At 48.2% G+C, this 12,997-nt stretch overlaps 5 protein-coding genes across 5 annotated transcripts; 4 read left to right on the top strand and 1 right to left on the bottom strand.

Moving 5' to 3' along the window:
• Positions 1-943: 943 nt before the first annotated feature.
• Positions 944-1,459, top strand: ANOM_006693 (uncharacterized protein; the record flags this gene model as incomplete). Its single annotated transcript, XM_015551949.1, has 5 exons — positions 944-994; positions 1,047-1,103; positions 1,163-1,178; positions 1,239-1,343; positions 1,401-1,459. The coding sequence occupies 5 exons, from the start codon at positions 944-946 to the stop codon at positions 1,457-1,459; spliced, it is 288 nt and encodes a 95-aa protein (XP_015405687.1).
• A 701-nt stretch (positions 1,460-2,160) lies between these two features.
• ANOM_006694 (putative sulfite oxidase) lies at positions 2,161-3,390 on the top strand (the record flags this gene model as incomplete). Its single annotated transcript, XM_015551950.1, has 4 exons — positions 2,161-2,172; positions 2,226-2,290; positions 2,342-2,786; positions 2,854-3,390. 4 exons carry the CDS (start codon positions 2,161-2,163, stop codon positions 3,388-3,390), a joined length of 1,059 nt encoding a protein of 352 aa, XP_015405680.1.
• Positions 3,391-3,591: 201 nt separating this feature from the next.
• On the bottom strand, positions 3,592-4,822 carry ANOM_006695 (cysteine synthase A; the record flags this gene model as incomplete). Its single annotated transcript, XM_015551951.1, has 2 exons — positions 4,657-4,822; positions 3,592-4,589 (listed from the first exon to the last, which is right to left on the bottom strand). The coding sequence occupies exons 1-2, from the start codon at positions 4,772-4,774 to the stop codon at positions 3,592-3,594; spliced, it is 1,116 nt and encodes a 371-aa protein (XP_015405681.1). The 5' UTR covers positions 4,775-4,822.
• Positions 4,823-5,416: 594 nt separating this feature from the next.
• Positions 5,417-8,789, top strand: ANOM_006696 (condensin subunit YCG1; the record flags this gene model as incomplete). The annotated part of the gene is made up of 3 exons (XM_015551952.1): positions 5,417-6,474; positions 6,552-7,455; positions 7,512-8,789. 3 exons carry the CDS (start codon positions 5,417-5,419, stop codon positions 8,787-8,789), a joined length of 3,240 nt encoding a protein of 1,079 aa, XP_015405682.1.
• Positions 8,790-9,807: 1,018 nt separating this feature from the next.
• On the top strand, positions 9,808-10,925 carry ANOM_006697 (uncharacterized protein; the record flags this gene model as incomplete). Its single annotated transcript, XM_015551953.1, has 5 exons — positions 9,808-10,006; positions 10,078-10,200; positions 10,260-10,314; positions 10,394-10,638; positions 10,702-10,925. The coding sequence occupies 5 exons, from the start codon at positions 9,808-9,810 to the stop codon at positions 10,923-10,925; spliced, it is 846 nt and encodes a 281-aa protein (XP_015405683.1).
• Between the last annotated feature and the right edge of the window lie 2,072 nt (positions 10,926-12,997).

Genomic DNA, 12,997 nt, shown 5'->3' on the forward strand with positions numbered 1-12,997 from the left:
GAACTAGACATCCTAAGTGTTGCTCAATCTTGGCCCCCCGGACAACACGGCTGAGCGTCCCTTGACCCCTTTTCGTCATTCCATGCTTGTCCTGGTACAATGGGATGTATTCAATAATTGGAACACCAGTTAACGGTTTAGCCCGCGCCCATTCTAGCAGCTACCATCTTTACTATAAATAGTAGCTGGGGCTGGTATACTAAATACTAGAATAGCTGAATTTAGGAGGTTTCTGCCACTGTATGTACGCTGTGGGGGCGACAGATGCCAAGTCGGTGTCAGATTGTCAGATTTTAGGTTATTCCCGCCGCCCCCACAAGCATAAGCTTATGCCCCGAGAACTGTTTCTTCAAGAAGGTATTACAAGACAGATCTCAACTAGTTGCATTATACAGGTGATAGAATCTAATTCATGTCTCTGGACGTCATGTGAGACACGGTTCGACGTGCGACGGGTCTTCCAAGCCCTTACTGGTCAGGCTATGGTGGTTCATCAAGGTCACTTACGATCAAAGACTGGACCAACACATAGCCCCGGGAATGGCATAAACGTGAGAGCCTCCAGCATATATGATTTAGTCTGTCAGAAAATATGCACAGTCATGAACGATATGCGGGGTGAGCTGAGGTGACCGTCGACTGCAGAATGGGGCGATGCGCCGGCCGTTTGGCCCCATTCGCCCCCACTGACCTGTCAGCAATTGACCTGCGATTACAACGGACATCACTGTGAGTCTCATATGAGTTTGAACCTGCACAGCTCAGTCTTCTGCGGTAGAACCAAATCTATAAAGAGGCCCAGTCTGCCGCTTCGAAACCAAAACATCAACCAAGCTCACAGATCACTCCAACAGCCAGACTTCGAACAATCAGATTCCGACTTCAGTCACTCAACCAAAACCACCCCCCTTCCATCCATACCTACTCTTTAACACTCGCCAAAATGGTCAGCACCAAGCTCTACGACACTGTCATGGGAGGCAGCGACCCCGCAGTAAGGACCATATCCATCAACCTCCCTCGTTTATTGTGCTGATTACTCCAAGGACGTTACCTACTCCCTGGAAACCATTAAGGGTCTGCTGGGAGAGTTCAAGGCAATGGTATGTCAATTACATCTCGATACACAATAATAAACCATTAACTTACACATTGCATCTAGGACAACGATAACGATGGTAAGCGATCTTATACATTCAACGACTCTGGTTGAATCGGACCTTAACCGTACAATACAGGATTGGTCGACTTGGACGTGCTTAAGCAGGCATACGGTGAACAAGGTGCCGCCGCATTCGAGGAGTTCTTCGACTCTACTCTTGACAAGCAGGTTTCCTTCACTGGTTAGTACCCCTGGAACTCAATACCCCCTTGTTATGCTTCTCTAACCAGCACAATAGAGTTCACCTCTGCCTTCATCTTCGTGCAGCGTGCCTCTGGGTACCCCAACAAGGCTTGATAGGGGTATACAGCGCCATGGATGACGGTTCAGGATCGGCGTACCTGATACACATCAGTGGCTTTCCGACTGTTGCTTCCTTTACATCTCGAATTTTGTTAGTTCTGGTCTTCTAGCGAGTGGTTTCTATTAAGAAACAAATGTGGGCAAAGATAGAATTATTTCATAGCATCAAAATGGCACAGATAGTTTTGCTTTTTGTCTATTTAGTGTTCGATCTTTGAGACTGTATTCCTCTATGCTACCCAGCAGCGATATGAGTGTGTAGAATGCTGTAAATTGAGAAAGAGTATTAAAATTATTCGGACAGGCGCCTTTCTTTTTCTCCTGCGCCTGCTGTATCGTTCTATCATTACACCCGGCACAGAATTTGTGTTGTGTAGATCAATCGCGGATGGTCACAGCGTACAGTGCATGGGAAGCAAAACCGTACAATTCTACGAAAGAGAAGAAATGACAACAGCATTCGTGCGACCGTGCTCACCAAAAACTACTTGTACGTGTCTCGCTACTCCTAACGGTCCTTTGGGGCCTTCTTCAGGGACCGAAACAATATATATCTGAAAAAGTAGAAGATATATTTCAAACTCAACTTTATGTAGCTACATATGTAAGATAAGTATGACGTCAAAAGGATGAATATAAAACCCGCCATAAAAAGCTCGGTCTCCACCAAAACCAACACTCAGAACAATAAAATAATGACCCACACAGTAGGTCCTGACACCACCAACCTCCTAGTAATAATCATATTCACAAAATCAAGCACACAGAATACTCCGTCCAAAACCCCCTAAACCGGGAACCACCCGTCAAAACCCTCGTCGCGAGGTATTCTCCGCATATGCCATCAGATACAACATGCTACTAACAATATCTCAGCTTCATCACCCCAGAAGGCATTTCCTATGACCGCAACCATGGCCCCATCCCGCATCTCACCGCAGATACCCACACCGTCCGGATAGACGGCACCGTCCCCAGCCCACTCTGCCTATCCATCCATCAACTCCAAACCGAGTTCCCCCAGCACGAAGTCATCTGCGCTCTAGAATGCGCGGGGAACCGGCGGCATGCCATGCGCACACTGCTGAAGGAAGTCCAGGGGATCGACTGGGGCGATGCAGCTGTCATGAACTGTCAATGGAAGGGTCCGAGATTGAGGGATGTTCTACTCCGGGCTGGGGTGACGCCGGACCTGAATCGGGGGTTATATGTTGCGTTTTCATGCTACCAGGTACAATGTCAGGATGACGATTGGTTCGGGAGTAGTGTAGAGTTGAAGAGATGTCTGGACGAGGATATGGATGTTATTCTTGCTTTGGAGGTGAGCTACGTACTGTATTTCTTGTGGGAGGGGTTCTTATATAGGGCTGATGAGGGGTGATGGATAGATGAACGGTTCGCCGCTCTCGCCCAACCACGGCTACCCGGTCCGAGTGGTCCTCCCCGGGGTTGCGGGTGCCAGGTGGGTCAAGTGGCTCGATCGGATCACCGTGCAAGACCATGAATCGTCCAATTTCTACCAGCAGCATGATTACAAGATCCTGCCGCCGGATGCGGTCGATAGTGCTTCCGCGGAGCCCTATTGGGGTCGCATGCCTGCTATGTGTGATATGCCGGTTAACTCGGTGGTGGGGGTGCCAGAACATGGGGAAACGGTTCATCTTTCGGACTCGGGTACTGTTGAGGTGAAGGGTTATGCGGTGCCGCATGGCGCCGATGGCCCGGTTACGGGTGTGCAGGTTTCTGCTGATGGAGGGGAGACATGGGTGGATGCTGAGATTGAGGGTTCGTCCACTGAGAGGAAATGGTGTTGGGTTTTGTGGAGGGCGAGGGTCAGTGTTGAAAGAGGGACAAGAAAGGAGATTCTAAGTCGCGCGTTGATAGGGGTGGGAATGTGCAGCAGGCGCATTCGCAGTGGAATCTGAGGGGTGTGGGGTATAATGGGTATGGAAGGGCAAGTGATCTTACCGTTGTTTAGCAAATGAGTTATCGGGCATAGGTGTTGGCAATGGCGTTCAATGATCATTCAAGCATATCTAAAATTTTCTCATGATTGTAACTGGGCATGCTTCACAGATATCATAATATTGACACTGGTCTATACAACATTATACATACATAACCAATCAGGGAAGCACGATGTACTTCTCCAAGTGCTTAGGAATAGCAGTTCTCAGGCCCTTGCTCTGTAGCCAGGTGTTTGAGAACAGACGGTCGGCGTAGCGGTAGGCGCCATCACACAGAATGGTGACGATAGTCTTACCCTTACCGAGTTTCTCGGCAACTTCCTTGGCAGCAACAACGTTGAGCGCAGAGCTAGCTCCAAGATAGAGGCCTTCCTCATCGAGGCAGCGGTAGACCATCTCGATCGATTTCTCATCACTGATGTTCAGCGACCCATCCAAAAGATCAATGTCGGGCTGAAGGTTGTCCGTGACGCGGCCCTGGCCAATACCCTCCGTGATGCTGCTTCCCGAGCGCTCGATCAAGTTGCCGCCGCTCTGGATGTAGCTGTGCAGGACGCTACCTGGAGGGTCGGCAAGGAAGCACTTTACCCGGCCGTCGGAAGCGGTCTTCAGATAACGGGTAATTCCGGCCAATGTTCCTCCCGTTCCAGTAGCACAGGTGAAAGCATCGACCTGTCCATCAGTCTGGGCCCAGATTTCCGGTCCGGTCATCTCGATGTGAGCCTGGCGATTGGCAGTGTTGTCGAACTGGTTCGTCCATACTGCGTTATCAAGGGATTCGGCATGTCTCCTAGCCTGGTGGTTGTAGTTCTGTGGGTTGTCGAAGGCGACGGCCGGTACAGGATAGACCTCAGCACCCAACAGCCGCAGTAGGTCGATCTTACCCTGGGACTGCGTGTTGGGCATGTAGATGACAAGCTTGTAACCCTTTGACCGACACACGTGCGCCAACCCAATTCCAGTGTTACCAGCTGTTCCCTCAACCACCGTACCGCCAGGCTTCAAAAGCCCCTTCTCCTCGGCATCCTTGACGACGAACAATGCTGCACGGTCCTTGACACTGCCTCCGGGGTTCTGGAACTCGGCTTTACCGAGGATGTTGCAGCCGGTCTCTTCGGAAAGACGCTTCAATCGGATAAGTGGTGTGTTTCCAATTGCTTAATGACAACCTGTCAGAAGCCGTTGTTCGCGTAGCTAATTCTTATTTTCCTCTTCTTAGCGTACCTTCTGTAAGACCGTTAACGTAGCCCTGAGCTTGCGACACTCGGACGCTATAGGCGGTCGATCCTTCTGCTGCGCGGAGCGCAGTGGTGCCAAAGCGCCGAATACTTTGTCGAAACATTATTTCAAAAGGCTTCGAAGGCTAGCACAGCTACTCCCGAACACCGTCTGCTATGCAAGAGACAATTAATAGAGGAAGACCATTCCATTCCCCGGATTCCCAAATGCCGATGGTCGGCGTTAGTCAGCGATTGTACATCACGTGAGCGATGGCGTGATAGCTTGCACGAAGTGAGGACCCTCATTTCTACATTGGTCATAACGTTGACTCGATAGTGCTTGGTATTAATCCGTTGATAGAGTGATATTGCAGTAACCCGTGTATAATTTAGGGAATCGATAGTGACAATCAATATAGATTTCTGTATATAGAACCCGCTATACTGCCTTTCTGGTCAGAAATGACATAATGCACTTCCAACCCTAACCCTTATCTTAGCCTTTCCCGTTTTGGGCTGTTTGTTTATTCCGCACCCCGTGACTGCGGGCTATCGTCCGCAATGTTTTGGCGATAACTCAACTCCGGCGGCAATATCATCCCACCTTGGTCCAGCGACTACAGGCGCGCCATTCAACGAGTTCCGGTGCCCGAATCTGATTTATGACACGGTTTTGAGATGTTCCCTGTCTGACTCTATGCGACAACTCCTTACTTGACCGACACGTTTCGACTCAAACCTTTACCCCTCCACCCCCAGACACTATGCCTGGTCGATCTTCCGCCCGTTCGACCTCTGCGACGACATCACGTAGACCGTCCGCCCAACCATCAGTATCAGGTGGGCGCGCAGGTTCTGTAACTCCTTCTGTCGCCATCCCGGAGGAACCCCCATTGCCCGAGGCTTTTCCCAATTTGCGCCGAGATGTCTGTTTACTCTTCGCTGATGCGCAACGCTCGACAACCGGACACCGAAAACTCGTCGTGCGGCTTAGAAAGCTCCAGGAGGCTTGCTGCGGCATATCACAGAAGAGCTCTAAGAAAAACGGTAAAGAGGTTCAAGAGGAGACCTTGATTCCAGGTGAAGAGACACTCCCCGAAACGGAATTTAATGTGGAGATTGGTCGCTGCATGCTACGGATTCTGCCCATCAAAAAGTCGGAACCCGTTGGTGACCGTGTCTTGCGCTTTATTGGCACTTTCTTGACCCATGCATCCGAAAAGGATGCCGAGCTTTTCACGAACGATGATGATGAAGTTAGCGCCGAAACGCCCACGTCCCGTTTGGCCACCAGCCTGGTTGCCCGTATTATGCCGCTACTAGCTGCTAAAGATCGGACTGTCCGTTTCCGTGCGACGCAAATAACTGCGCATATTGTGAACTCTCTCGAGACGATTGACGACGACTTGTACCATACTATCCGACAGGGCCTTCTGAAGCGGATCAGAGATAAAGAATCATCTGTGAGAGTACAAGCTGTGATGGGTCTTGGCCGCCTGGCAGGCAACGAGGATGAAGATGATGAGGATAGTGCAGTCTTGGTCGAGAAGCTTGTTGACATCATGCAGAATGACACAAGCGCAGAGGTGCGGAAAACTTTACTTCTCAACCTACCCCTTCTCCGCAAAACGCTTCCATACCTTCTTGAACGAGCTCGCGATCTCGACGCTGCCACGCGGCGAGCATTATATGCACGTCTACTCCCTACTCTAGGAGATTTCCGACATTTATCACTGTCAATGAGGGAGAAGTTGCTCCGCTGGGGTCTAAGAGATCGAGACGAAAGTGTTAGGAAAGCTACTGGGAAGCTCTTTTACGACCGGTGGATTGAGGATGTTGCTAGTACGGATAACGACGAGGAAGGCCCAGCTAATCAACGCTCTCCACCGAACATACCAGCCTTTTGGAGCTGCTCGAGAGAATCGATGTACTGAACTCTGGCATTGAGACCGGTATAGCTCATGAAGCCATGCGTAGCTTCTGGGAAGGTCGCCCTGATTACCGGGAAGCGGTCGTCTTCGATGAGGAATTCTGGGAGTCCTTGACAGCTGAATCAGCTTTCCTGATTCGCTCGTTCAACGACTTCTGTCGTGTGGAGCACGACGGAAAGTTCGACAACTTAGCTGACGAGAAAATGCCCGAAGTCACTGCCCTTGCCTACTTCTTAAACAAATATATGACCGACCTATTGCAGCGGAAGAAGATGGCCAAGGAAGCCGGTACAGCCACCGATGATGACTCTATCGAGCATGAGTTTGTTGTTGAACAGTTGTTACACATTGCCATGACCCTGGACTACAGTGACGAAGTCGGTCGACGCAAGATGTTCTCATTACTCCGCGAATCTTTGGCGGTTCCAGAGCTGCCTGAAGAATGTACTAAGCTCGCTATTGAGACTCTGCGATTTGTCTGTGGGCCAAACGCTGCCGCCGAAAATGAGTTCTGCAGTGTTGTCCTGGAGGCCATCGCTGAAGTTCATGATACCATTGCCACTGAAGATAGCTTCGTGTCAGCCAGATCGGAAATTAGTGAATCCTCCAGTCGTCACCGATCTGAAACTCCTGAAGTGAAGCCCTTCAACAAAGAAGAAGCCAAAGCAAAGGTTCTCAAAGAAATCATGGTGAACATGAAATGTCTTCACATTGCACTTTGTATGTTGCAAAATGTGGAGGGCAATCTCCAAGCAAACATGAACCTGGTTACGATGCTTAATAACCTGGTCGTTCCTGCGGTCCGCAGTCATGAAGCGCCAATTAGAGAAAGAGGTCTTGAGTGCCTCGGGCTTTGCTGTTTGCTTGACAAGGTTGGTCTCTATCACTCTATACCTCTGACGTATGCTAACAGTCGTCCCCACACCAGACCTTGGCTGAAGAAAACATGACACTATTTATCCATTGCTATAGCAAGGGCCACGAGGCTTTGCAGACGACGGCCTTGCACATCCTATGCGACATGCTGACAACTCATCCATCCTTACTCGCGCCTGTTACCCAGCCCGACGGAGAGACTGTGACACCGCCAGTATTCCAAAAGCCATTGCTGAAAGTCTTTGCTAGGGCACTCAAGTCTAGCTCTCCGAATAGTGTCCAAGCAACCGCCGCCACCGCTCTTTCCAAGTTGTTGCTCACGAATACCTTTACTCCCTCTGGGGCTAATGTCCCTCCAGCTATCCAAGAGTACAACCAAACATCCGTCGAAACCCTCTTGCAGTCACTTGTGGTTACTTTCTTCCACCCCCGTACTCGTGAAAATCCCGCACTCCGGCAGACTCTAGCCTATTTCCTCCCTGTATACTGTCACTCGAAGCTGTCAAATACCCAGCATATGCGCAGGGTTTCCGTACCGGTTGTCCGGGCAGTCCTCAATGCGGCAGAGGAGTATTTCTCACTTGAAGCGGAAGAGGACAGTGATGGCGATATTGATGAGAGTGTTGGACAGCGAGAATTGAAGGCGCTGATGAGTGGTGTTTTGGGTATGCTCGCGGAGTGGACCGACGAACGGCGAGTTGTTGGGCTGGGCGGAGAGAAGATTCTCGCAGGCGGCGCTGCTAGTTCCAACGTATGTGGCTGGGTTCATCTCGCGCTGGTGAAGGACATTCTGGAGCGTGTGCTGGGGATCAGCGAAGGTCCCAACCGCTGCTCTAAAGAAGAGAAAAAGCTTCTTTTCTCTCTGCTTAGCAAGCTCTACGTCGCTCCTCCCGCTGTGCCCTCAAGGGCTGGTTCTCGCAATCCGGAGGGCGAAGACCCAATCGGGCCGAGTGCTCGGAGTACCCAAAGCGAAGTTAGCCCTGAGGATGCTGCGCTTGCACAAGAGGTGAAAGAGCTTTTGGACGAGACGATCGAGGAAGGTCTGGCTTCTGAAGCGGCGAGCAGGAATGCCCTTGTCAAGGTCAAAAACTCGGTTCTTAAGCTCCTGGCAGTCGCCCAAGGCCGCCCAAGTAGCTCCCGCGCTCGTGAGGGGACCGAGGAGGGAGACAGTGACATACTCAGTCTTCGTTCCGGCCGGTCCGGTAGCGTCCGCCCTTCCATCGAGCCTGGTGCTTATCGTCGCGGGGTGTCCATCGAGCCCAGCATTATGGAGGAAGACGAGAACGATGATAGCAGGACAACGATCAAGTCTGAAGCACAGGATTATTAGAAGTTGCCTCATGCGTTCCTTTTTTGGGTTGGCGTTGGCTGATGGGTCATGTTGGGATATGGTCTCGGGACGACATGCGGACTTGGTACAATGTATCTAATTCATGTTTATACATTTCAAGGCTTATTTGTAAATGGTTCTATTCTTTTCATCCAAGATACATGAACCGCCAGGTATTGTTAGTTAATGATCGTCGATGTTCAAATACTCCCTTTAATATTTCATGACACATGTACTAGTACAGAAGTGAACTGTTCTTCTGCAAGTCCAGTCCGATTGCCCGATACGGGTGCTGCTGCTTTTGTGAGAGCAGCACGTGAACTATCCAGGAGATATCTATGAGCGCTTTGGGGCACGCACTAATTTTATATAGTATATTAAACTGCTGTTGGACCGCTAGCGCCTCGCTGGCGGTGGAGTAATGGTTATCTAAGGCGATCAGAAGCGGTCGTTGCCTGAGGCAACCGCCGTTACACTAGTACATCGAATCATAGATACCTAACTAGATAGATACTGAGACTATAGTTGTATAATCTACGGGGTCTAGGGATTGATAACTAGCAGCTACAGAAGATTTAAGATTTCTCTGGCTCTCTTATCATTATTGAAGTAAGATTGATTCTTATTGACTCAAGGAGTTATCTTTTACAGGGGTGGGATGCTTCATATAACGTAATCGGTACGCACCCTGCGCAGCTCTGTAATCCATACAAATCGTCCCTTTTTACTACTCAAATACCTCAGCAACCACAGATTGTAAGAATATAATATTAAATATACAATATAGTATAGACTATATAAGATTGATCATATTTTCTTTTGAATTTTTCCTTTTTAACTTTGCGGATTTAGACAGCCGCAGAACTGCAGAACTCAATGTTGTCCTCATGACGTCTACACCCACGCAATAGAATGTAAACGATCTGGGCCGATATGTGGGTTATATAACCTGGTGAAGGCAACCCCTCAGTAAGTTGAGGGTTTCAACCAAATCCAGAAACCCAACAAGGACTGCACAATGGCACTTGCAAAGGACATGGACAGTTTCATCTCTGTCAATCAGGAGTCTTATGATCCCGATGGGAAAGACTACTACCTTGGATACCGGGAGGCCGATTTAAAGAGGCCGTTTGCCAAGTACTACAATCCAGTCACCCCGGCAATCAGCGACGAAGTCCAAAAGGGACTGTCCGCCAGCCCCTGGGCAAGTAGCATTGGTGAGAATCAATTTCCCGGTTCTTGACTAAAATCTTGCAAGTAGAATGTGAGATGCGCTGACGTGTTGCAGGCCATACCCCCTGGGAGGCTAAGACTTACATGCTACGGAGTGGATACACTCTACTCGAAAATGGATATACTACTCTGCCCGATGGAACTCTTTACATTGCAGTTCGGACCGCGATCCCGCAAAGTACGTAGAAATAACCAGCGTCCCGTATTTCAGATTGTTTGGTGTTTAATATTTGACAGTTACCGGTGACGCCTACAATTGGTGGTTTGGTTGGCACCTAACAGATACATCCAGGTAGGTTTGCCTCGGCACCGACGAGAAGTCAAGGCAGGGTCATTTTGCAACACTCGATACAAATCTAATGTCTAAACAGATACAAGCTTTGGAACCCAATTGCACATCAATATGCCTGGCGGCATCCTAACACCATGGATTGGTCCAACAAGAGCCTTCCTGAGCGCTATATCAATACATACTCATTTATATCTGAGTTTATCGGGAATGACTGTTCCAAGCTAACCATCGCTTTCATTGATCCCCAGGAGCTAGGGATTGACAAATTCAAATTTGAAGAGCAAGGCATTGAGGCCATGGTCGTTGGTCGCTTAAAAGTTGGCGGTATGATCCTCCTCACCTGCCCACAAATCCGAGAATCAAAGCTCGCTGACAGGCTCTGCACAGAGCACATCACATCTGGTTTTGACAATAAGTCTTTCTTAATTCATCAGGTCCGACGTAAGCCAAATGGTGAAAGAGAACTTCGATCCAGGTTTTGGATTGCCGATGCAACCCCCCAAGTCGGACATGACCTTACAGTGCACTGTGCCATCGAGATGTCCCGTAAGTCGTGCATTCACTCCCGAGGGAAAGCAGAGTATGGACAGCTTATTGATATGGTGGAATAGACCTGAATTGCTTCTTACCGTCACTGTATGAAGAATTTAAGCAAATTCCATAGGTAGTGACCCGAGGAGTTATCATTTGTGAATACCGATGGTGTTATTGCTCTTCAGAGATAATGCTTCAAAGTAAACTAGTGGGTCAAAAGTCTGATTACACCCGAAAAAATCAGAAAAACGCAACGAATTTAAACTCAATTTTCTTAACTAATTTAAAAGATATCGATCTACAAAGTAATTCTATATAATCCTTATATTAATACTTTATATACATGAAGGTTTACATAGTACTCGAGTTACGAGTGCTCGGTCGACCGATGCGACCCGTTCAAGGAGAGGGGGTTGCCGAAGAGTTCTTGAGAAATATATCCCCAAGGTACCTTGGTATATTTTTGAATCACATCGATGCATCGACAAGATGGAAGTTTGTTAAGATTGTATATATATATGTTCCCTCGTGCGAATCGTATATGAAGAGTAGAGAATGACGTACCGAGGTAAAGTAGACATCGCATAGCCTCAAATCGAAGTATGTTTTTAGAAATAGGTAAATCTAGCATTACGTGTCGCTGAGCCTCTCCGCTGCCTGTTTTGGCTTCCTATGACTGATGGAGATTGGCATTAGTCATTGTCCACGACCACAATCAGGTAGTAGACGAGGTTAAGGTCGAAGTATTGTGGGTCAATTGACGGTATAAAAGGAGTGTTCAAGAAGAGGGAGCAGGAAGTTGCCTGGAACTTGAAGCTGACATATAAAGTCTGTCTGTCTGGTATAGTTCCAGCCGAATTGGCACGTGCACGGGCAAAAGGAATCGGTGGCCAAGGCCCAGGCAGACTGGATTCCTTCCTGGAGCCTGGGGTCTGTACGAGAGCTGCGGCCAGGTCACTAGTGGTGGGTTAGCCTGCGTTTATTATTGATGGCCGACCGTTGTAGGTTGTCATGGCCTGATATCGTGGGTGATACGGACCAGTCAGCCATCCTGCTCACCTGTTGGTAGATTAAATCGGAAATGTCTCACTTGTTATTTATTCCAAAGATTGTCTTTATTCATTTTTGTCTGCCTGAAAGGAATTAGAGACATAGTAATTCATCCCTCCCCATGATAGTATAGTCTATAAATATTGCTGCCGCTTTTTCCCATCTCTATAGATTTTATTTTTTTTATATTCTTGGGTAATAAACATTCCAGAATGACCTGATTCTTTGGCTCGGGTGCCATTGAAAATTACACACTAAGTGTATTGCGTATCGTTTTCTTCGGATGCGAGAACGGGCGGATCCATTCATCCATGGACCGGGATTGGAAGAAACGACGACCGACTCTTGGTCAGACCAGGAACTCGATACTAGTATCCATTTCTACCTTGGTATTTAGTTGGGGGAGGCACGGTATTGACGGGGAGGAATTAATCTCCTAAGGGGCATTTCATAGGTGCATCCGACTTGGGGGACCATCAAATGTGATACCGCTGACAGAAGTACCTTACAGCAGGGCGGTTAATGAGAGACATGGATGGTTTCATGGCCTATACTACTTACTGTATATAATTTTACCATCCCCTATTCTTACGACCCCAACCATTAATTGACCATGCTATCTATCTATACTGGGATTCTTAGGGGGCAGATTAATCGCGTATAGAACATAAGTGACAACTATTTGACTCAACGCATGGATCACTGGATATAAGAACTGCTACTACTACTACTATATAAGGATCAAGATATAAATATCAAGAATGAGATTAATTCCGAGAATAGAAGCGCAGTTTCATAGCCACGGTGCTCAGGCGGGAGGGTTAAACGTGAGCTTCTGGTACGACGGTGGACACAAAATACAAGCCAATGGACACTAGCGATTAACTTTCTTGTAAATCAGCAGTAAATTCAAATCAACTCAAAGAGAGAAATGATGAGAGACTGAAACAGAACATCACATCCCTCAAAGCATGTAGAAAATCAATTCGAGCAGATTTAAATCTTGGTAGAGAATATCATATAAAATATCATTTGGATGTATAGATTATTGATGGTCTTTTGGAAATCAACCCCGTGATTGAAATTTTTTTTTTTCTAA

Source organism: Aspergillus nomiae (genome assembly GCF_001204775.2).
Source record: "Aspergillus nomiae NRRL 13137 chromosome Unknown contig00190, whole genome shotgun sequence".
NCBI classification, from domain to species: Eukaryota; Fungi; Ascomycota; class Eurotiomycetes; order Eurotiales; family Aspergillaceae; genus Aspergillus; species Aspergillus nomiae.